This window comes from Puntigrus tetrazona, chromosome 19, assembly GCF_018831695.1.
Source record: "Puntigrus tetrazona isolate hp1 chromosome 19, ASM1883169v1, whole genome shotgun sequence".
NCBI lineage: Eukaryota > Metazoa > Chordata > Actinopteri > Cypriniformes > Cyprinidae > Puntigrus > Puntigrus tetrazona.
The window spans coordinates 15,736,316-15,759,065 of record NC_056717.1 but is presented as its reverse complement, the minus strand read 5'-3'; the positions used below and the strand labels follow the sequence as shown (position 1 = coordinate 15,759,065).

General features: G+C 41.6%; 3 protein-coding genes across 3 annotated transcripts; 1 reads left to right on the top strand and 2 right to left on the bottom strand.

Moving 5' to 3' along the window:
- Positions 1-229: 229 nt before the first annotated feature.
- hoxa11a (homeobox A11a) lies at positions 230-3,491 on the bottom strand. Its single transcript, XM_043217219.1, has 2 exons — positions 2,735-3,491; positions 230-2,145 (listed from the first exon to the last, which is right to left on the bottom strand). The coding sequence occupies exons 1-2, from the start codon at positions 3,351-3,353 to the stop codon at positions 1,913-1,915; spliced, it is 852 nt and encodes a 283-aa protein (XP_043073154.1). The 5' UTR covers positions 3,354-3,491; the 3' UTR covers positions 230-1,912.
- A 5,935-nt stretch (positions 3,492-9,426) lies between these two features.
- hoxa13a (homeobox A13a) lies at positions 9,427-11,124 on the bottom strand. Its single transcript, XM_043218153.1, has 2 exons — positions 10,376-11,124; positions 9,427-10,233 (listed from the first exon to the last, which is right to left on the bottom strand). The coding sequence occupies exons 1-2, from the start codon at positions 11,058-11,060 to the stop codon at positions 9,986-9,988; spliced, it is 933 nt and encodes a 310-aa protein (XP_043074088.1). The 5' UTR covers positions 11,061-11,124; the 3' UTR covers positions 9,427-9,985.
- Positions 11,125-18,736: 7,612 nt separating this feature from the next.
- Positions 18,737-22,119, top strand: evx1 (even-skipped homeobox 1). The gene is made up of 3 exons (XM_043218293.1): positions 18,737-19,103; positions 19,994-20,226; positions 20,526-22,119. The coding sequence occupies exons 1-3, from the start codon at positions 18,737-18,739 to the stop codon at positions 21,060-21,062; spliced, it is 1,137 nt and encodes a 378-aa protein (XP_043074228.1). The 3' UTR covers positions 21,063-22,119.
- The last annotated feature ends 631 nt before the right edge of the window (positions 22,120-22,750 follow it).

The window sequence follows — 22,750 nt, the reverse complement described above, 5'->3', positions numbered from 1 at the left end:
TTTAAGGCAGTCCGGTCGGAACACCTGCAGGGAACTCGGTTTTTCAGCAAACCCGAACAAATTGGACTCTTTATCGACCAAACTATACTATATACATACACACACATATATATATATATATATATATATATATATATATATATATATATATATATATATATATATATATATATATATATATATATATATATGGTTTTGACGTTGCCTTAAAACTTTGAGTCTACAAATATCCTCCTGTTCAATCAATGAGCCTCGGCCATGACATTGATCTCACGAGTGCCTCCCAATGGAGGCCATTTGTACCTACTCGTGGAACCAACAGAGTCACTGCCAATCAATATGTCAACAAATCAAAATAAAAAAAAAACCCATAATAATAAATAATGAATACAACAGAAAAAAACACGTTTAGTGTGAAATGAATGCAACATGCAGAAAGCGCGCGAGCGCTGCTGAAAGCCGCGCGTCAAACTGTTTGCCACTGTCCCCTTGGAATTGTGGCTAATAACCTTGGTTCTCAGACGGTTTATGGCACCACACTGCAATTGCCCAAATGCTCCAGACACAGACAGCTTTTATGGTCGTGTTGCTGAAGCAACAAGGAGGATGTCCCCGTAATTAGGCGGATATTCCTCAGCGCCTCAAAGGATGCGCCGGCCAGGCCGTGTCGCTCTGCAGCAAGCAACCATAAAGCTCAGTCTTTCTCTCCCCCTCTCTTCCACTTTCTACTTTCTTTCTCTCTCCCACTGTCTTGGTTTATTGCTCTTAGGCTGTCATATATGAACACTACGAGTACGGTCGTAAACATTCAGATGATAACTGCAAATAGTACTGTAACCAACGTGACGGTAAAACTGTCAGGTAACAATCGCTGCTTCTCGTGGTCCGAGAGAGTTCTTGAGAAAAAGAAGAAAAACTAAACAAAACATTGCTTTTTTTATAAATGCACATAACGCGCAAGTGTATACTCATGCATAATACATATGTACACAATTATAGATATATTTGAAAGGAAAACCGTGTACTACAAATATATACGTCGTACCCCTTTAATTGTTTAATTTAAGTATACGTCATAAAGAAGATTTTCTGGAATACAATCAGCCAAAATCTATTTTAACCCCAGGGTTATGTTCATAGTGGTGCAGAGTGCGAATAAAGTCACCGTGAAAACCTTTTTTTTTTAAGCCCGAAAGAGTCCGTGTGAGAGATGACCAGCTTCGAGTCCGAAAATGTTTACGCTTAGGGACGAGATTCGGCGAGATTGCATTTTCTCCGTCCAGTCAGGCCCATTGTCTGTTTTATTTCTGCGTTCACGGAGTTTGCTGCAACTGAAAACTTCGGATGGTCGCGTTTAAGTCAGTGCGAGTCTTTTACGCTCCCGAGAGACGGCCGTACACGCGAAAGTCTTATTCGCTGGACGAAAATTATATTTGGTTGGCAAATCAAATAAATAATTTGGAAACTGGGAGCAGTCACGCTGACGTTACTTTTCGCATTTGGTCACGCCGAAGTCATCGGGACGACCTGTACGACATTCCTCCACAAAACAAACTCGCACGGCGCAGGGGATGGCCTGTCAGAAGCCTTTCCTCGTTTAGACCCAAACATTTCAGCCGGTTTCACTCAATCCGCGCGCGTCCATCACGACTGTCCACGGCGGAACAGTCCGCGTGTCGCGAGCTCTCAGTTAAATACGTTCTGCTCGCCAAAAATTGCATACATTTACCTATTACGAGCACAGACGACCCGTATTTAAAACGTGAATTTTAATGTCCTATATGCTCTCTATAATTGTATACACGTGAATGGTGCCGTGTCACGAACTTGAAGTTAACCGCTGAGTGTCTGTATAACGTCTTCTATGTGATTACTGCAGCTGCTGTGTTGTATCTGTTGTTATTTCCTTTCCCTAGAGCAGTGGGTTGGTACTGTAGTATTGTAACCTGTCCCGGTTGAGTTTCTTTTCCTTCATTCTCCGGTTCTGAAACCAGATTTTCACTTGGCGATCGGTGAGGTTGAGCATCCGTGAGAGCTGTAGTCGCTTCTCTTTGTTGATGTACACGCTGAAGAAAAACTCCCTCTCGAGCTCCCGGATTTGAAATTTGGTGTAGGGACATCTCTTCTTGCGAACCCTGGGTCCACCTAACAAAAAAAAAAACATGAAGTGATCGTCATTGCTCCAAAGGGTTGGATTACTCCAAAAAAAAAAAAAAAAAAAAAAAAAAAAACGATTTCTATGCAGCCTGTATTAAAACAAGACCTTATAATTATAACGCAACACGCCATCTGTTATTTTCATTGCTAAGGTTAATAAATGCAAAGACAAATCTGAATTGTATTTATGCTACGAACAATTAACAGGTTATTAGATTTAAAATATGCATGTTTCGTAATAGCACATATTTACCTAAAAATGCGTTAATCGCCAGAGAATAACTAGGCTCGTGTTTCTCCGGCTGCTGTAAACAATCCCGTGAAATCACTGCGGCCGCTTAAAGAGCTGCATTTAAAAGTTCAAGTTAAAAAAGCGCTAGCTTTGAGTCTTTTCATGGCCAATTTCAACTCCAAGCACGTGATTCTCACAGTTTATATGTAGCCTAGGTTTTGTTGGGGAAATCTCAGGCCCTCCATAAACCTTATACGCTTATAAAACAGCATATAAAAATTTTAACGGGAGCGCGCAAGATTGCAAACTTTTCTCGCATGACAGTCTCGCCGCGCTCGTACTCACTGCTCGCGCCGCTGCTCTTTTCCTCGTTGTTTCCGGAAGAAGATTCGGGACTGCTGGTCTCCTGTCGCTCCTTTCCTTCGGGCTCCTGCTCCGGTGCGGGCGCCGGCGTTGGCTGTTTGTTAGAGTGCGTTTTATCCCGCGCCGCGTAGTCGCTGTTCGCCACGCTTTCCGAGCCCCCGTAGGCGGTGTCAAAAAACTGGTCAAACGCTTGAGGAAGCACCCCGTTTCTCCCAACGTTGCCGTAGAAATTGGACGCGGAGGTCGAGTTCGATGAGTGATAATACGCGGACGCGTTATTCTTTGGGAACATTTCACCGACTGCCGTCGCCGCTGGTAAACACTCCCTGTGCACTACGTCCTCCGACGGATAACACTGAGCCAGCGGACCCCGGTGAGGCCATTTACTGGACGCGTCAATAGCATAGTCTCGGAATGTAACCTCCCTGACATGCTGTACCTGAGGCAGGTTAGATGAGTAAGAGTAGGTAACCGGACGAGAAGACGGACTTTGGGAGAGGAAAGAGGGCAACGTGGAGAAATCAGCCCCCGGGACGTAATACGTGCAGCTGGGCAGATACATGTTGGAGCCAACGGAAACCCTCTCGTCAAAATCCATCATTGTACCCGCGCAGCTTCTAGCAGCTCGGGCTAGCGAGACCTATACGCAACGCCCACAACATAGCTCTCACGCGCGCGTGCCTCTCACCAGAGTTGTAGGGGTATCCGCGAGGCAGAAATTTTGAGACGTAAGATGACGTGGAAATCCATCTCCATCCAGTCCAACTGGGGCCGGGATCACGTGGTCTAGAAATGAAATTGACAGATCCTAGCTCGCTTGTTTTGTTTGCGTGCCGACGGCGAAAGGCAACTGACGGCGCATGCGAACTGTTTAACGAAGTTCTTTGCCGAATTGCGAATGGGTTTCTAAATTGGTTCGCGAACAGGCCTACTATACTGTGATAATTAAAACAATCTCCGTTTTACATAAATGATCTGGACTGCGTTCGACTGGCTGCGATTTTAAATGCGCTATTTTATCATCAAATAGACCTTGTGAAATAACATTGTAAAAAAAATAAAGGCGCTGTAATCTATTCGTAGAGGTTTGTAAATCAAGAACACGGTGTTTAGGGCTCGCGAGCGATCGATAGCTACTGTCTACACCATAGGCGTCAAAAAACCGGTACGTGTTGCTTTCTATAAAACACTACCCTGCATTTAAAAAGGTGGATCTTACATTGCATTGCCATTATTATTATGAGTTATTTGACACAGCATGCGTATGACGATTAATGATTATTCTTCAAAATGTAGAACCTATGTGATTACTCATAATTATAAGTAGCCTGGGTCGTTGATTCTTCGTTAACATTTTGCAAATCCTAAATTTACGCGCCAAACGCACCACATGAAGAATGTATTGACCTCGGTCTACTGAATGAATGAAACATTATGTGGATTTACCTAATAGTGGCTAATTTTATTTAACACAGTTCCGGCAACTTTTCAGAACCTTGTTGTGTCCCCCTCTATTTTAAATCTACCGCGTGGATTTCGTCAAGGCAGCTCATTAAAGTGCGCTATAGAAAACGGTTTAATTGACTTCTGAACGGCCTGAGAATAAAGGAGTTAACCCGTGGTTCTTAAACCTGGATTAGGCCAGTACAGGCCTCGCTTTTCCACAACGCGTAACCCTTAATCCTCCGAGGAACGCGCGCGGAGGTGAGTAACGCGAGCCTCATTTAGCGCCGCTTCCATAAAGTTCGCAAGCTGTGATCGTCGGACCTTCAAGATATTCTGCAGCTACGATTCATTTATGCTAATGAGCTCTCCCGTGATAATTAGCAGAATTACGGGCTACAAATGCAATATCGGTGGCCCCGAGACGCCCCGCCTCTTCGTCAACGCGAGACTAAATTCCGCGCGGTGTGTTGGAAAGTTTCCAGCGGCAATTTGCGCCCCGATTACGACGGAAACCCGCGAGGGGTAACTGGAAAGCAGAGACTTCAGTGCGATTTGTATGTTCTACATAATGCGACTCCCTTTTTTATTCTCGTTTTAACACCAGCCTGCTACTTCTCAGCCAAGATGAAGAGGTTGCGCAACACGCAGCTTTAAGGACTATTCCTCTGTAACAAAAGTGTCTAAAATAAGGTAACATAGTTTAAACAAAAGAATAGGTGGATTAAAATTAGCATATGCGAATATAACATCATCACTAGCTACATTAATAAACAGCTGGCCTGTATTATGCGAATTAAAAGACTGAATCATACGACCTGTTTTTCTATAACGTTATGATATAATCTCATTCTTTTCGCTTTTGTCTCTTTTTTCGCTCCACAGTGTGTCTGTGTCTAGTCTGCCACCCCCTCCCTCAGGTTTAGCGCACAGACTTGGCTGTGCGGTCGACTTCAAGTTCGGGGAGGGGGCCTGGCTACCGCCCACCGCGCGAGTCTGGAAGAAGGGAATGAACAACAAACGCCACGCAGGCCGCTCTGCGCCCCGGACGGAGTTTCTCAAACTTCGCTTTCGCATCAGGGGACTTTACAAAGGAACGACAGAAAGCAATATAACGTGACAAGTAGGAAAAACAAGCACTCGGGGGGAAAAAAAAGAAGAAGAACGAAACCTCCACTTCAACATAATATAGGCCTGCATAGTCTCTCTCGCACGCGCCGGAGTAAAAATATCACACGCGGCAACGTGCCGTTTTGAAATAACTGTAAACGTAAATGCATCAGAATAATAACTAGTGCGAAGTAAAACGATATTTAATTTGTTGAAAAAATATGTTTTTGCGACCTGTTTGTATGTGGAGTCGTGGACTGTCCGTTCAGCTACAGCGTGAATATTTTTTAGTTACGACTGAACTGTTATATTTATTCAACGCACAACAGACGTTGGAACAAAGATTATTAGATTATAAATGATACGAAATTAAATGCATTTGTTCGAATGCGTGCAGCTATGACGATAGTTTCACATTAATAATTGCTATTACTCTGCAGTTTTAAAGCGACTAACGGTGTAATGTTCGCAGTTAATAACAGCAATAATGATGATTAAATAAATAATGCTTGGCGGAGATACACAGGGCATTTAGCGTTGGCTAAAACCGGGAAAAAATGGACCTGTTTTTTTTGTTACAAAATTCTACATTTCTGAAATCGGTATAAACGTATTATTAACTTTGTTTGATGGACTGTTGTCTAAATTTGAAGCCGAGGCGTACTTGCAGAAATTTAAGTGACCGAGAACAAAGTATTAGTATCAGTATTTTGTGACACCTTTTAAACAAATGCAGGTTATTATCTAAGAAAATAATTTTAATAGCGCGCGACCCTTCGGGCACTGATTGAGAATGCAATGAAACCATCACTAAAATATTTACACGCGCGATGAACTATTTGTTTACATGTATTAAAGCAAAAACAACTCTCAGGCAAACTAATGATATTTCAAGAGAAAAGCGCATTGCTGGCTGGCGTTTTGCGAGTTTAAGAAAACATAACCTAAGCACGTTTTTGACTAGAACAAAATCAGTTACCCTAAATAATGTGAGTCACGTGAAGCACATTTAGGTCGTTTTATATCTATAATTTTCATATTTACGCTGATTAAACATGAACAGCGTTGTTTCAGACTTCTTTGCACTTGGCTATCTCTGCCATCTACATCCCGTTAGAACCAATGTCGTTTACTTCATAGCAATAAAATCTTTGCGCCAAGTCGTGTTTTAAAAAATAGCGCGGTGTATTTCTGTAGTGTCTGACAAAGAACGACATTGATTTCTATGCCTTGTGAGGATATCACAGTGTAACTTCACCAAACCGACAGGAGCAAAAAGCAAAAACACTGATTAAACGAAACCAGCAAAACGTGCGGAATGGAGAAATTAAGGAATAAAAATGTAAAAGTCAGTACAATAGTATTAACGCGTTTGGGCGAACAGGCCTCCGTAAGAGCTGAAAAGATGCGTTTCTACACCCAATTCTTTATTTAGGAAGTGTGCAAAAAATGTGTTATCATATGTATTTACTTATATGTCCTCCAAAAACAGGCTTAAGCAGATATACGCTTGAGATATTGTCTGTGGACTTGGCTTTCATTGTCTAGACGACCACCCCGAGGTTTAACCCCCTTTTAACGGCGCACAGAATGAAACCTGAGAGAAAAGCCGAGTCGTTTTACTAGTCATTCACAAAACACAAATCTCACGACGCGTTCTGATATAGTTTGAGACATTTTTAAAAATTTAAACGTTTATTTTTTTTGTCAATTGTCTAGGCTAAATTATGTCCAAAGGTTTACATTTATATTTTATTTAAATTTATTGAATATCTTATTTTACTTTATTTATACATTATGTTCAGTGCGGTTTTAGGTTTTTCTGACAACTGCAACAACACACCGAATCTCAAAACTACGGTTTTTATTTGGGCTAGAACGATACGAATTAAAGCAATTTAGTCAAAGCGGTGTTTACAGCTGCGATCGATGTTTCTAGTTATTTTTTACTGTTTGTAAAATGCAACAAAATGCAACGAAATGCAAAGAAAAGCAAAATAATCCCCCTTGAAAAAAAGAATGGCAGATGCGATGCTATTTCTGTTCTTTAGATGGCGCCAGAAAGCAGATATATATACTAATGAGCACCATTCGTGAATGGTCAGAACGCGTTCGCTCTCTGGGCTACGTGCGCGCACTTGAGACATTACGTCAACATAACAGACCTTACACACACACACACACACACGCGCGTGCGCGTGCGCACACACACACACACACACACACAAAAGACGACGCAGAAAACTAAAACCTCAATATGGAACGCCTTAGCACATAACCATTGCCAAGACTTTGGTTTATTGTGATTTGAATATTGTGATTTTCAAATAGTCAGATAAGTTATGATTTAATACGAATATGGGTGTTTATGGAGATACAAAAATAACCTGAAAACCTTCTACATAATAATAATAATAATAATAATAATAATAATAATAATAATAATAATAATCTATTGCAAATACTAAATATAAGACAGTCGTTAGAAGAAATTATATTAATAGACCCTAGAGGTTGTAAGACTCGCTAATTCACACAGAAAAGATTTAGCTCCAAAACAGAAGAGAAATATGATTGCCTTGACACCAGTGTGGTATAATTTCCCCGTTAAAACTTTGAAATGAACTGAGTTAAACAAATAACTGTTTAATTTGTTATATAAATATAATGAATCTGTTTTTGGTCTACAGACTAGCCGATTTTGTCCACGATAATGCGTAGTTTGAGCAGTCAGCAGAATTTAAAGTTTACCGTTGTATCTTGATATATATATATATATATATACAGTCTTCATGCAAAATTTAGTTAATCGTGAGACTTACATTTACTGTATAACGTAGCAAACCACAGCTTCTTGCCGAGGAAAGTTCAAATAAAGAAAAGCCTGTGAAAGTGACCGTGTGGCTTCCACTATATGCCAAACAAAATAAGAAATACTGTAACACCCCATCAAACACGATCTGAAATTACTCAGGACAGGACTAAAAACAAAGTAGCCCGCCACTCCAAACGCTAGACCCACTTTACTCCCCCCCAAAAAAAACGAAATAAAGGAGCAAACCGTATAGCTCTAAAATTCGCGAGTGTCCAGCAGCAACAGCAGAAAGCCGTAGAATCTTCTTAAAGATTATTCCAAAATTCTAGGCGTTCTCAAAGAACTCTATTTAAAAAAAAACTCTTTAAAATGTTTATTTATTTCATTTATTTATTTTTGGAATTAAAAAAACACATCAATATTAAATTTAATGTCTAGTATGTCATAAGACACACTAAACAAAATGAGGCGCATTTCTTTTTTAAAGATTGATATTGACCTAAGTAGGATCTATTGAAATTAACATTTATCCACAAGACCTCATGTCCCTCTCAATCAATCCAACTTAATAGTTTAGTGTAAAATCACGATGAAACTCAACGCTCATAATAATTTACATTGCTTGTTGATAATTGTCATAAACCAGATCCATTCTATCTCAACAACAAAAACAGGCAATTTTTTTATTGTTAATTTTACAGTTAAAAAACACACACGCTTGTTTAAAAAAATGTTTTTGTCTTCGGTTATACGTTTTATTATTTAAGTTTGTTTTTGTTTTCCTATTCTTATTTTATATCATTAACTTATGCACATATGCTATTGAAGACAGGCAAACGTACGAGTTATATACGTCGATACATAATAGATTATTGTGCGTGATTCGGTTTGCACAACTATACCTTTTAAGCTTTATTAAACGTAATAACTAGCATGACCGAGACCAGCCGCTTCACTTACAAGAGTGCATCGGAAGATGGCGCTATTGCTCTATCACACGGCGGAGGTACCTTTTCTCAGGCACTAGACAACAAAGCTAAACGCATCTTTTCTTGTTTCGGTCTATGGACAAGAAAAAAAAAATAAGCATGTTCACGAAGACACGTATTTTACGCTGCGTAAAGTTTTGGACACCATCCAACAGGTTCGTGCATCACGCGAAGAGCTGGTCAACTTGTTAAATTCATTTCACGTCCGAGTTCAGTCTCCCTGCGATATTAATCGTTAATATTACCGCGTGGTTTGATGTTGCAATGCAAAAGTGTAAATCGTGTTTTTCTTATGCATGGTTTTATTAGGACGGATTTGCGCAACACAATGACAAAACACACTTACGGTAATCTTTAACACACAAACACACACACACACACACACACACACAGTAAGTCTATAGTGAAGTGTATATTATTTTGGCACAGATATAAACAGATTGTACACGGCCTTAATAAACTACAGGCTCCATACCTCATATTCTCCAGCATGAGACGAAATATCATTATAATTATACCCGACACTGGAGGTGGTAAAGGAAAGGTCGTACCACACCGTAAAGAGCTACAGTCTCCCGATTTCGACGTCCAAGGTGTTTCTCTCCGCGAGATATTTTGGTGAGCAGAAAATAACCTCAACAAACAAACTTATCTCGTGGCCCTCTTTGTCCTGAGCTGGTAATATGGCCATACACCGTTTGCAGGCAAGAAATGACGCACCGCGTCACCAACAACCCTGTCCGATCCAAAGTGGTCAGAGAAAGCGGTAGTCCAAGGAAAACAAATATTCGTCAAAACGTCTATAATTTCATAGCTTTGAGCGCGTGCGGGCCATCGCTGTTTATAACGGTTCGATTGCATTAACACAGAGCAAAGCTAACTGTTGCTTTTTAATTTGTTGACCACTTTTTTCTCCTTTACCCGTCGGTTCTGGAACCAGATGGTAACCTGTCGTTCGGACAGGTTGGTCTGAGCGGATATCCGCCTGCGTTTGTCCTTGGTGATAAACTTGTTTGCGGCATACTCCCTTTCAAGCTCCTTCAGCTGCACCTTGGTGTATGGAACGCGCTTCTTCCTCCCGCGGCGAAAAGAGCTACCGTCCGCCCCTCCGTGAGACACTGCCTCTGAAGATAGAAATCGCGACACAAGTATTCAGATCAACAGATCGAGGTCGTTTTGTCATACGGGCAACGCGAACGGTGCTTTGGCAGCTATAGGAAATTAATACATCTTGCGGAGTATTTCTAATTCTGGCAGTAGCCTCACCTGGTATAGACGACTTCCACACGTTCCCCGTCTGCGGCTGCTCTTTGGTGCAGTAGACCTGCCCGTTCCAGCCACTAGCTGTGATAGCCCACGGTTGGTAGCTCTCCATTGGTAATAAGGACTCGTGCCGGGTCTCCGCAGGCCCGCTCATTGCCTGGACCACGGGAACATCCAGATAGCCGGGCACTGGCTGATAGGGGCTCGAGGCGTAGCTCGAGTAGAAGGCAAACTCTTTGGCGCGCGAGCTAGTGTAATCTTCGCCCGTGGAAGCGGACGTGTCCATGTATTTTTCACCGTAAGGTGAGGCAGAGGCGGGGGACTGGGCGCACGTCTTCACACCTCCACCGGCCCCGTGATGGTGGGACATTCGGCAAGGATAGTATCCGCCGCCACCGAAATATCCGTAGGAAATTGAAGCGCTGGCCGAACCCTGGACGGCTGCGCAGGGGCTGCACTGCTTCCCAGGCTCGCCCGTTCCAGAGGCAGCCACCTCGCTTGACGGATAAGCGGCGCTGGGAGCAAGAGAGGCAGGGTGAGCCATCAAATTCCTGCACGGGCTCGGCGAGAAGTTACCTCCCGTGAACCCTTCCATATTCTTGCCGGCGTCGTCCAAACCGCCACCGTTATCATAGAGAAACATGACCGGGTCAATCCAGCGCGGGCGGAGAAGCAGTGACGTTGTCATAGCCCGTCGGACATTGAGACGTATGGCTCTTTTTTGAGAAGCTCCGACACTGAAAAAGAGGAGATAGTCGATTCCGCGAGAGTCAAGCGGCTCTGACGCACCCTGCGCGCAACCGGAGCGACGCCTTGATTGGCTCAAAGCCGGTCACGTGATATGTAAACGAGGACGACAATCAGTTCAAGTGCTAACAATTAAACCGAGTACAAATCCAGTGATGTGAGGTGACAATCTGTCGAAGGATTTCGTCCATTTCAAGATGCTCTGAAAGGTAAAGGGATGCTTAAGTAAGTGATCGAAAAAAACTAAGAATGGTGTGGTCCTTCGGGAGATTTCATTTCTGTGTGCACTTTACCAAAAGCCTAAAACAAATATTGCAATAGCGTTTTGTTCTTTAAAATGGCCCTTGGCTCTGGAGTAAACACCGAACGAATACCGCGTAGTTGTAAGCGACTAAAATAATTAATAAGCTGATTTTTGCTTACGTTTCAGAACCAGTTGCGAGTTGCCACTGTGCAGACACTGATGGCCCTTCAATCAACGTAAAGATTAAGGCTTCAGTAGACACACACACACACACACACACACATAATTATTGCGCCTCGTGTTAACTTCTGAAAATGGGTTAGCAATTACACAATCAAAAAAAAAAAAAAAGAAAATAATAAAAAAGGTAAATATCTGACAAATGTCTATACACCCTCAAACATTAGACTGCCTTTCATTCACCAAAATTGAAAGAGTTGCATGCCTTGTGATGCAATACGAGTGCGCTAAAGCAAGCCAGGTGTGCCCTTTAACGCTTAACAACGAAATCTACAGGTTCTTTTCACTATACTTAGAAAATTGGTTGCAAGTGATGGCAGTTAAAGAAAAACGTCTCATTTTTGAACGTGGCATGAAGTCCTGCTGCGGCGGCTTCCGTTTTGTTTACAAGATGCGGAGACAGAGAACACCCCCTGTATTCGGCTGTGCGTTTTACGCGCGGGGCTGACGCGTCTGCAGGCCAAGGTCAAGTTGAAAGTTGCCGTCTGGCCGCGACACTATGCCTGTTGGCCTATTCAGGCTTTGATGGCCAGTCTAAAAGCTTACAAAGGAGAAGAGCGGAATGGTGAGAAATCTTTTGGCGGATAAGATAAGTCTCAGAAGCCTTTTACTTTTACCGGCCGGCCAGTTTATATTACAACCGTTAGCGAATCTGCGAAAATATTATACAACTGAACACCCTTTACATTCGATGTTGTATTTTAACCATTTAGATGTGGGCTCAAAGGCAGCTGGGGTTTATTTTATTGCTGTTTTCGGAAGGAATCCTTGCATTTAGGTTCGAATGTTGAAAAGCGCCAAACTAAACAGCATCGTGTTGCATGGGAGCCGTGTTTACTGACTGCTCCAACGCAGCGACAGAAATCGACACGTTTGACGATGCTGCAGGAAAATTGTGATTTTCTTTCATGCATTCATTTCGAACAAGGACACTGCGAAGTCGCAGTCCAGAGCGCGATCGTGTTAAATGTAATGCAAATGAAAATAACGCTGATTCATGAAACAACACACTCAATGCGAAGTAGGACGCTACTAGCGGTCTTGTTTAAAAAAGTAAATAAATAAGAAATAAATAAAAAAAGAAAGAAGTCTAATTTCTTCCTGATGTGTGAACTAAACTACATTTTAATATCTGAACAGCGCTGGTGGAATAACACACAAATGCGTGCGCGTCAAACATTACGTGCTTCTTCGGAGACGACACGCATTAAGAAATACATACAAGAGACTACTATGAGGGGAATCAAATTGTTCATTATAGTAAATCACATCATTTAAATCATTTTAATGTTATCATAATTTCTGATCATTCCACACAACTAAATTAAAAGTAATGAGTTAGCGTTGATACATGAATTACAGTGCAATGGCAAAATTAAAAGCGAACGCATCTATTGTCCGCAGAGGACGATGTTTGAACCATAATCTGCAGAATTTCACCAAAATTGTGCATTAGAAAATTAAAATTAAGCATTTTGCCCAGAGAAACATACAGCGCGGGTTACATTAGTGGATATATATATATATATATATATATATATATATATATATATATATATATATATATATATATATATATAGTACTAAAATTTCACGCTGTAAACTGAAATGATGGTTTAGCTAGATTTTTTTTTAATTTGCTTAGTACTGAAAGACACATTAGACATGTTTTGTGATATTTGTTGGTTATCCAACACAGTCTTCATCAACAATACCGAATAGGTAATTTGCACTGCGAAACCAAAATATTTTGATAGAATATTTTTAACATGAATTTAAAAAAAAAGAATTATTTTAAATAATTAATATAAAAATAACGAGCATAACGGCAAACAACATATTTAGCGATAGCGAATAAGGCCGTGCACTGGGGGGGAAAATGATAAAATCACAAATTATTTTTAATATTGAAGATGCGCGAGGCACATACTGGAAAGTAAAGTGCATTTCTTAGAGAACTGGGCTCCGAACATCATCGGCACTTTAACCTTTGTTTTTTTGTATATGCATTCATTTTATATATACAAAATTAAACAATTGACTAAATTTCACTAAATGATCATTTAAGTGTTTGGTTAAAACAACAACAAAAAAAGTCAGATAATGGTTCATTTTCATGAGATAAAAAAAGTATTTCCTCGATATATAAAGATGCTGCCTTTAGTACGAGTTGCTTTGTTGCCCATGTACAAATAGTATAACGATTACAAAGAGTAAAACGAGTAAAACGAATTAATGAACGGTAATAATGCAAAAAAAAGCTAATATAATAGCCATTTTATCTAATTTAAAGTAAAAAGAACATTAATTCGTATATGCATACATTCATACATATACACGCATGTATCTGCAATTGCCTCCAGGGACACCGTAGCTTGTGCTTTTGCATGCAGAAATTCCGGCGATGTTTAAAGGTAAACCCTTCTAGTGATTGCGACTGATTCTAGTGAATCAATATGAATAAAAATCGACGAAATTTCAGTTTGATACTCGTTCGTCGTTAACCGTCGTCTGTAAAGGAGTCAAAATTCAAAGAAGGCCTTGATCAGCATTTTAAACACGCTTCTGTAAAACTAATTCGATTCGTCTTTTTATTTATCCAAAATACATTCATAAAACATTTAGTTAGCGTTTGGGTGAAACACGGATTCAAAGCGTTTGTTAAATACGAAGTCCGTGACATTAGGCGCTAAAAATATTTAAGACCGGATATTGTGAGCCCAAATATTGAAACCCAAAATTCTACTGCTCCAAGTAACATAAGCGGTACGTTGGGCACTCTTTTGACACGATGTGCCTTTTGTGCAATGTTTCTGCTTAGAGAGTACGTTATTAAATTAATGCACATTTCTGCTAACACTGGCCGCATATTAAGTGGAAAATGTCCCTCTGAATCTTTTAAAACGGGGAGGTGGCGACGACTTTCTGCGCTCGCCATGGTCAAGTTCAAGTTGGGCACAGCTGTTAAACCTCGAGCGGAAGTTTGGTAAAGCACTATGGGCGGATCTGGTGCAATCGACGAGGGACTAGGCCTTACATTCCCCTCCGATCTGCCCTCACACCCGAATTACGGAAACCGCAACATCTTATGAGTCTATTATGTTACTTAATCCCACTAAACCTGACAAGGAAAAAATGTGTCAACAAGAAACCACAATAAACTAGAGATCACGTATAGAGATGCTATTCTACGAAGAAAATATGAACTAAATCAACCCTGTTAACCAGAGAGGAAGCACTCAAGCCTATAGGAAAATGTTGCGTGGTGGCACTGGAAGTGATATAATTTGTCATCTCTTCAACGTTTTTCTGATAACAGTTAGGTAGTTTGCAACGATTCGCGGGCCTGCATGCGATAGGACGTTTTTATGCAGATTCATGTAAAAAAATGTACAGTCGGGAACACACAAAATAAAACGGGAAACTTACATAGACGCGCTTCTCATAGAAAAAACTGCTGAAATTTCTTTCGCTCGAGAAAAAAAAAGTGTCGGACAAGGAAGCCAGGCGTAATTAAAGAACCAGAGTATCATAATCAGATACTTCGTGGTGATTATTATGAGGTGTTTTTTTTTTTTGTATATGAGTGTGGGAGTTATATATAAACGAAATATAGACTATTCAAGGAGGTCCAGCCCACGAACTAATCGATATAGCGAAATTGCCCGTTTAATTTAAAGACGTGACTGTGCAAGAAATGCACAGGATGCAGTAAACGTGCCTGCGCTTTCCAGGAGAGAACGACAAATATATGATTGTTTAAAGTTCAAGGACGCCTGAAAGGACCGCCCACAAAAAGGTTTACTGGCTGTGTAGGAATGTACACGAAATAAGACACAAGGAAGGCGAACGAGGCTCCGCATTTGTGAGCCCGAACGTACCGATTTGGCTAAAATAAAATCTGATTGGTTTGTTAGCAATTAGAATTGTTCCGAAATCTACGCATTTTATCTCTCACTGTTGTATCTCATAGATTAGACAGCATTTCTTATTGAAATACCAAGTGTACCGAAGTATCAGCGCAGTATTAAAGAGAGAAAAAAAGATGTATTGATGCGTAAGGGATCCAGAAAAGACCAAGAAACATGACAAAACCACAGTCCCTAAGGAATTAATCACCTTCTGACAACTAGTTTAAGTTCTAATGTTTCCTTAACACCTAACCCCCAACAAATGAGAATTACATATTACAACAAAAATGAAAACAAAATGAGGTCACCCGTTGTGAAACACAACAATAAGGTCACAGGAAAATTAAGTCACCTTTACAAAGACGTTAAACCTGTCTGCCACAAGCAACCCAGAAGACGTAAACCTATTTTTCTGACAACATCTATAAAACACAGGGACATTCTGTGAATGTTCAAGATACACTACACATACGACAACCTTCATGCAACCACTGCTTTGTAATATTCTGTGTCTGCCTGACAAAATATAAATCTAATCCGTCTCCCCAACTCACGTTTATGCTCATTAAAATACAATCATTAAATGAAAGTTTACTAGAACGAATCAGAATTACTTGCACACTTAATATTTCTAATTTTAATTATTATTTTTACCTACTTAGTTTAAATTCGCACATCTTCGCAACCAGGACCCTGTAGGACTAATACGGGGTGGCTAGCGCTGCGCTGTAACTAACTTTACGTTTTGTGCGATATTTCATTTGCTAACATCACTTTTTATTTGCACCGTACGTTTACTTTAAATGTATTATGACATCCCACGGGTTCTCGTCGAATGTTCTCGTCGACAAGCAACACCAAAATTGACCACTGAGAGCGAGAGAGAGAGAGAGAGAGAGAGAGAGAGAGAGCTCTTATTTTTTCCAACAGACGAGGGCGCGCGAGGACAGCTTTGATGATCGTGTCACAGCGGCCACGCGGACAGAGCGTCTGACGTCACTCTCCGCGCGCGCGTCCCGTCCGCTCGAGGAGGTTACGCGTAAAAGCGCTCGTGAAACGTCCCCGGATTTCCCGTGCGCTGAACGAGAGAACACGGACGAACGGACTGATGGGGAATGAGAAGATGGCAGCGATGCAGGCACATGTAGCCTATGCACATGATGCAGGCCTATAAGACAATAACCACCGTTTCAACAAAGTCTTTTAAACGCAAAAAAAACATTATCTTGAAGCATTCCAATAATATACAAATAAATAAAAATATTCTAATAATTAGCCCTTGCTGTCTGACCACCAATTTTAACTAGCCTAACTGTTTTAACGAACGTAGCCCAATTAAAATTAAATATTGCATCTTAATGAAAACACTTATCTACTCGCTTTTCGGAGAGACGGCGGTTAGCGTTCAATTTAGATAAAGAAGTCGAACTAATTACATCCAAGTAGGTTATGATCCTATTGCTGCCTCTGTGGCGCATCATCGGCGTTGTTAAGTGCGGTTATGAGGAAAAGCCAAGCACTTGTAACGGGCTATATTACGCCACCAGAAACGATGAAAGCTATTTGGGTTGAGAAGTAATATCAAGTTAAAACCTCCCGAGGCTATATTCTTTAAAGCTATTGAACTTCATCACAGCTTGTTGTGAATTTTTACTGCCTGAACTCCGACATCAAAGCGGAGGAGGGAGCGGCCTCCTCCCTAAAAGCAAGCAGTGCGCCGGGTTATCTTTGCGTATGTTATAATATACCTAACAGACTCGTCTCCTGGAGCCCGAAACTCGTAAGCCTTACCATCATTAAAGTGTTGGTTTTGTCAATGGGCGAGATTTTCAACTTTGTCCATTTCAGTCCGCTGCTTCCAACTGTATAAGAAATTAACGTAAAACCGTAAGCATATCTGCAAATAAATAAATAAACACAACAAGACAGACAGAGCTAATTAATCATGTCAAATATAACTTTTATAAAGAAAACACGCACAACTAAGGTCAGGTAACAACGTCTTTTGCGTTTTGTAATACTGGGGAGAATCTAAAGAACGATATTTCATCTGTTCCATCATTATTTTATTACTTTGATTGTGATTCGTTTGATATCTGCACGAACGAATCCTGGAAAGTTCAAATTGAAGCATGTTCCAGAAAATGAAACCGGACAACTGCCTCGCGCCAGCGGGTCGGTGAGGGCATATGCATTGTTGGCGCGGCTCAAACAAATCTAATTAAATGTCAAATAGCCTGTTATTCTCACTCTTGGTCACGGGGACCTGACCTTTTTGCACTTTACTTGACACCACTTTGGAAGATCGAGTTAGGGCGGGAAGAAAGAGCGAAGGGAAGAGAGCGTGACCGAGACGGTTGCGCTGAAAGAAGAAAGGATGGAACTTGTACACTTCAAATTACGCCGCCGGCGGAGAGACAGCCCTCCTCATCTTTGAAATATATTCCCGTTCAGTCTGACGTCTTCTAACGCGCGCTGACTGTGTCGATCGGCGAAGAACATGTGCTAATATATTCCGAAAGGCTGCCATTATGACTCCTTCTTATCCAAGTGGGCTCAAGACAGGGAGATAATAGATAGGGTTTGACCATATCCGCGTTCTATCACATTATTCAAACCTTGACTGCCCTCGTTAATGGACATTAGTTTTTTTTCCAGCCATCAAAAAAAAAAACCCATCAACCGTTTTCCTTCTCTTACGTGCGAATATTATTTAACCAAATAATGTGAGTTCAGTGAAGCAGAAGTGATACTGACATTCTGGTTATTATTGAGAGTACCGGCATCGGTTAAATAAGTAAAGAAGCAGTGAGAAGAAGGAAAACACACGAACATTGTATAAAAAGTGTAATTATCCCGTAACGTAAATGTGTAAAATGTTGAAGTTAGTGCATCTGACATGCTTCTGTTAGGCGTATTTAGATGCGCCGTTGGTGATGTTTTGTGTTATAGCCTTGAATTCACCTCTAGTCTCTGCTAGACTACTCTCCCGCTGTTTATTCGCTCTAAATCGACGCGTGGCGTCACTGAGCCTTCTATTATGACGACTGCCCTATTAAGAATGACAGCGCGTGAGGAGAGAGAGGGCAATGGTGATCCCTCCCAGAGTTCGTGCAGCACTCTCGAGCGCTCGCATCGCACAGCTTCTCGTCTGCGTTTGCCGCTCCGAACTGTCTCAGCAAGCTCCGGGAGATCTGGCACTCTGCTCTCTGTCTAACGGTTATGGACAGCGCTAAGGACACGCTGATGCGCGCCGAGGGCGGTCAGGTTGGCATACTGTCTGCCAAAGCCGTCTCCAATTCGATAGAGGCGACCGGAGAGCCCACGCGCAAGCTACCGGACAAACAGCTTAACCAGAACAGACTAAGCCCCGTGCTTTATTCGCAAAACCTGGCGGATGACGCGACAATGGGACAGCGTAGCGCGAAGTACGGAGACGTGACACTTGCTAGCAAGCCCTCCGCGCCGGACAGAGACCTGTCAGACATCCCCAACAAAGATGCCAGCAGCTCAGACGCGGAATCAGACCTCTATGAGGAAATAGATGTCAGCTGTACCCCGGAGAGCATGGATTACCCGAGTGGACAAGGTAAAAACTGCGGCTCGTATATTATTATTATTTGTATTTATGTTTTCTTATTTTCTCCCCGTTCCTAAAACGAGTGCAAGTACAGAAGCGAGCACGTTTAATCGATCTGCCGTGTAGCCCACTGATTGCGAGAACGTTCAATGGTCAGCCCCTGTTACGTTATTGCAAGCTTTTTTTAAATTAACGAGTCAATTACGAGGCCACCTCGCATCTGGGGTGTTGTCCAGACTTTAACAAGTTGTCAAGCCATTTTTAACATCTCAATAACCTTTTTTTTTTGTCGTCGTTGTGAAACTGCTGGCTTATTACAAAAACAGCGGTCATTGTAAATACGTTTGAATTCAACTAGCATAATAATACAGTACTTTTAAATGCTTAGCCACGGACTGTACCTTTTCTTATTTAGAATTAAAGGTATTATTTAGAGTGAAGAAAAGTAAATGAATCATAAAGAATGCAAACATCAACAAAGGGAAATATTCAAATCATTTTCCTCGGACGTGCACATTAGTTCAATGAAATTTATTATCAAAGCAAATTATTTGTTTAGGCTATATTTTGGAAATAATAATAGTGTTTTCAGAAACTGGGAGAGCATGTTTTAATAGGTTTCTCTCAAATGGACACAGATGGAGAAAAGCTATTTAAACATACAGTCTATCTCTGAGCTTATTGTTTTTGCACTAGCTATTATTTTCTCAGTAGTAATAATATATATATATATATATATATATATATATATATATATATATATATATATATATATATATATATCGAAATTAATTAGCGAGCAATACAGTATGAACGCTATAATAATAAATCGGTAGCAGTGACCCTGCGATGTATGTCCTAAAATGTCACGAATGTTTTTTTTTGTTGTTTCCTGTAAGGACTGGCGATGGGCTCGCCGAACCACGGTAGAGACGTCGGTGTGGACAATAAGATGGGATCAGGCCCCGGTGCTCTCAACTATGGCTCTGACCAGATGCGAAGGTATCGAACAGCATTCACGAGGGAGCAGATAGCAAGGCTGGAGAAAGAGTTTTACCGTGAAAACTACGTGTCCAGGCCTCGTAGGTGCGAGTTGGCCGCTGCCTTAAATCTACCGGAAACGACAATAAAGGTAATGCGCTGCGCCTCCGATCCTACGTTACGTTCATTTGTAGATACTTATAAGGTGGTCTGATAGATCACCATCCAGCTACTACGGGCATGAAAATAACCCCTCCATCAATCAATACGAGCAGGCTCATAATACGATGCGATTAATAAAACAATTCTCTAAAATGCATCTGATCGCTTATTATTTAATTCTGGCACGATTTATCTTGGTTTATTGCTCAGATAGGCTACTGACTAAATGCACTAGGCCTCAGCCATCATTATATTACCTTATGCTTACTTTTCTACTTTCGGCCACAGGTTTGGTTTCAGAACCGTCGCATGAAGGACAAGAGACAGCGGTTGGCTATGACCTGGCCGCATCCTGCCGACCCCGCCTTTTACACCTATATGATGAGCCACGCTGCAGCGACCGGCAGCCTGCCCTATCCGTTTCAGTCTCACCTTCCTCTACCGTACTACTCTCCACTCAGCGGCGTGGCTGCAGGTTCAGCCTCTGCCACCGGGGGTCCGTTCTCCAATCCTCTGCGCTCGCTGGACAGTTTTCGGGTGCTGTCGCATCCATACCCGCGTCCTGAGCTGCTGTGCGCCTTCAGACACCCGTCACTGTACCCTAGCCCGGGTCATGGGCTCGGTCCCGGGGGAAGCCCGTGCTCTTGCCTTGCTTGTCACGCAGCCAGTCAGTCAAACGGGCTACCCCATAGGCCCAACAACGCAGACTTCTCCTGTTCGCCCACGACCAGGACCGAGGCCTTCCTCACGTTCTCGCCAGCAGTCATCAGCAAATCGTCTTCAGTGTCTTTGGACCAGAGGGAAGAAGTGCCACTGACCAGATAAGAAGACGGCAGAAGGCTGCGGTTTCTTCGGGTACTATCCGGATCAGCTTCGGGCACTTTGGCAGTATTTAATAAGTCATCGCATGAACTACTCAAAGCAGCTTGCACACAACGGCGATCTGCTTTAGTTACGTTTCGAAACTGTGGATGTTTTCGTGTCGGTTGAGAAACGACACGTTGCGCAGACGGAGTCTACTCATACACTGTCGGGCCACGGACTTTTAAATAATCTTCGGAGAAAATAGATATTGATGACAGAGATATCATATTAACTCAAATACATTTTAAGTAGGCTACACCCTATAAACAAAAATGTGGAAATGTATTTGTAAAAATGACTGGAGGGTAGCGCAAAAAATCTATCATAATTTATACTCTTTCATACCCACACAAATTGACCCACATGCAGTTTCTTTCACATTAAAACGATGTTTTTCATCTAGCTTTTTAACAAGGGGATTTGTTAACCGAGCACGGTTGGCTCATTATTCCTCCTCCACGAACACCCGGTCCCGGTAGCGCACCGAAATGTGCAGATGCGAGGGAAATTAAGGAGTGATGTATTCGGAAGGGAGAAATTTTGAATGTTGAATTAATGATAATGCTGCACGCTCAGAGACTTGTCTGCCAAACCGGTAACAAGGCGCCAGGGGAGCGGATTAAGAAGCTCCATGCGAGGCTTGCTGGCTTGACGGGAGAACATGCGCTAGAGATCCATTGGACAATCACATGCGGCAAATTGGGGCAAGCCAGAGATGCCTGTCTCACCCGCATACCGTCAGCTGAATACCCCCATCCCGTACCATCTTTCTCCCCGGCCTTGCTGTTGGCTTCACCTTCACACCGAGACACACAATACATATAAACACACACGACTAAAATGATAAATCAAGCATAAACGACGCTAATATTTATGGACATCCTCAGACACGGCATTATTTATTGATTTATTGACCGCAATGTTTTTTACATTTATGTATTTTGAGTTCAGCTCCTGCATCAAGTTTTTTTAAATGTACAGTTTACGCGTTCCTATTCTGCTCAGTTATATAGGTTGATTTCAGGTTTTGGAAAATGCGCGAAAATGGGTCAGTAGTGCTCTGATTAAATTCAATTTAATAATAAACTATTTCAAAAGAACAACGTAGACTGACTAATCTTTATTCTCGAAACAATATGGTATAACATATTTTAGTGATGAAACACTAAGCTATATTCTCGACTATATGTAGATCGATTTGATCTATTCTGCAAGCCTGTATATTGCTATGTATCTATACTAGGATCTCTGGAAGACAAACAAACGGCAAAAGAATCTGAGAACGAATATTAATAAAAGCCGACATAGGCTTTGGCAATAAAAGTACGACAGCAGCAATCTTCAACATGACACCACGCATTGCTTAAAATTTACAGTGCGTTGTCACCTTTCTCTCTTATACGGCCTCTATTATTTTCTTCTCAAACACTGAAATGATCTAATAACTTGGCCATAACTGGACCTCTTGATCTGAACGAGCTGTTAAGTAGTCCCCGGACGCCCAGTAGGAGCCATATTCCCGCGCTGTTAATAGAAAGATTGGAATGAAATGTCTTGTGGAGATATTGGAATGCAAAAAGATCGATGATGCCTCCACCTCACCAATCAACTCACGTTAATTAGCTGGGTTGTCCGCGTAATTGTGGCAC

Coding starts and splice junctions, on each gene's coding strand:
- hoxa13a (XM_043218153.1), bottom strand. CDS start 11,060: ATGACAACGTCACTGCTTCTCCGCCCGCGCTGGATTGACCCGGTCATG. Junction 10,234..10,375: donor GTGGAAGTCGTCTATACCAG/GTGAGGCTACTG, acceptor TTCTATCTTCAG/AGGCAGTGTCTCACGGAGGG.
- hoxa11a (XM_043217219.1), bottom strand. CDS start 3,353: ATGATGGATTTTGACGAGAGGGTTTCCGTTGGCTCCAACATGTATCTG. Junction 2,146..2,734: donor AAAGAGCAGCGGCGCGAGCA/GTGAGTACGAGC, acceptor TTTTTTTGTTAG/GTGGACCCAGGGTTCGCAAG.
- evx1 (XM_043218293.1), top strand. CDS start 18,737: ATGGACAGCGCTAAGGACACGCTGATGCGCGCCGAGGGCGGTCAGGTT. Junction 19,104..19,993: donor GGATTACCCGAGTGGACAAG/GTAAAAACTGCG, acceptor GTTTCCTGTAAG/GACTGGCGATGGGCTCGCCG. Junction 20,227..20,525: donor TACCGGAAACGACAATAAAG/GTAATGCGCTGC, acceptor TTTCGGCCACAG/GTTTGGTTTCAGAACCGTCG.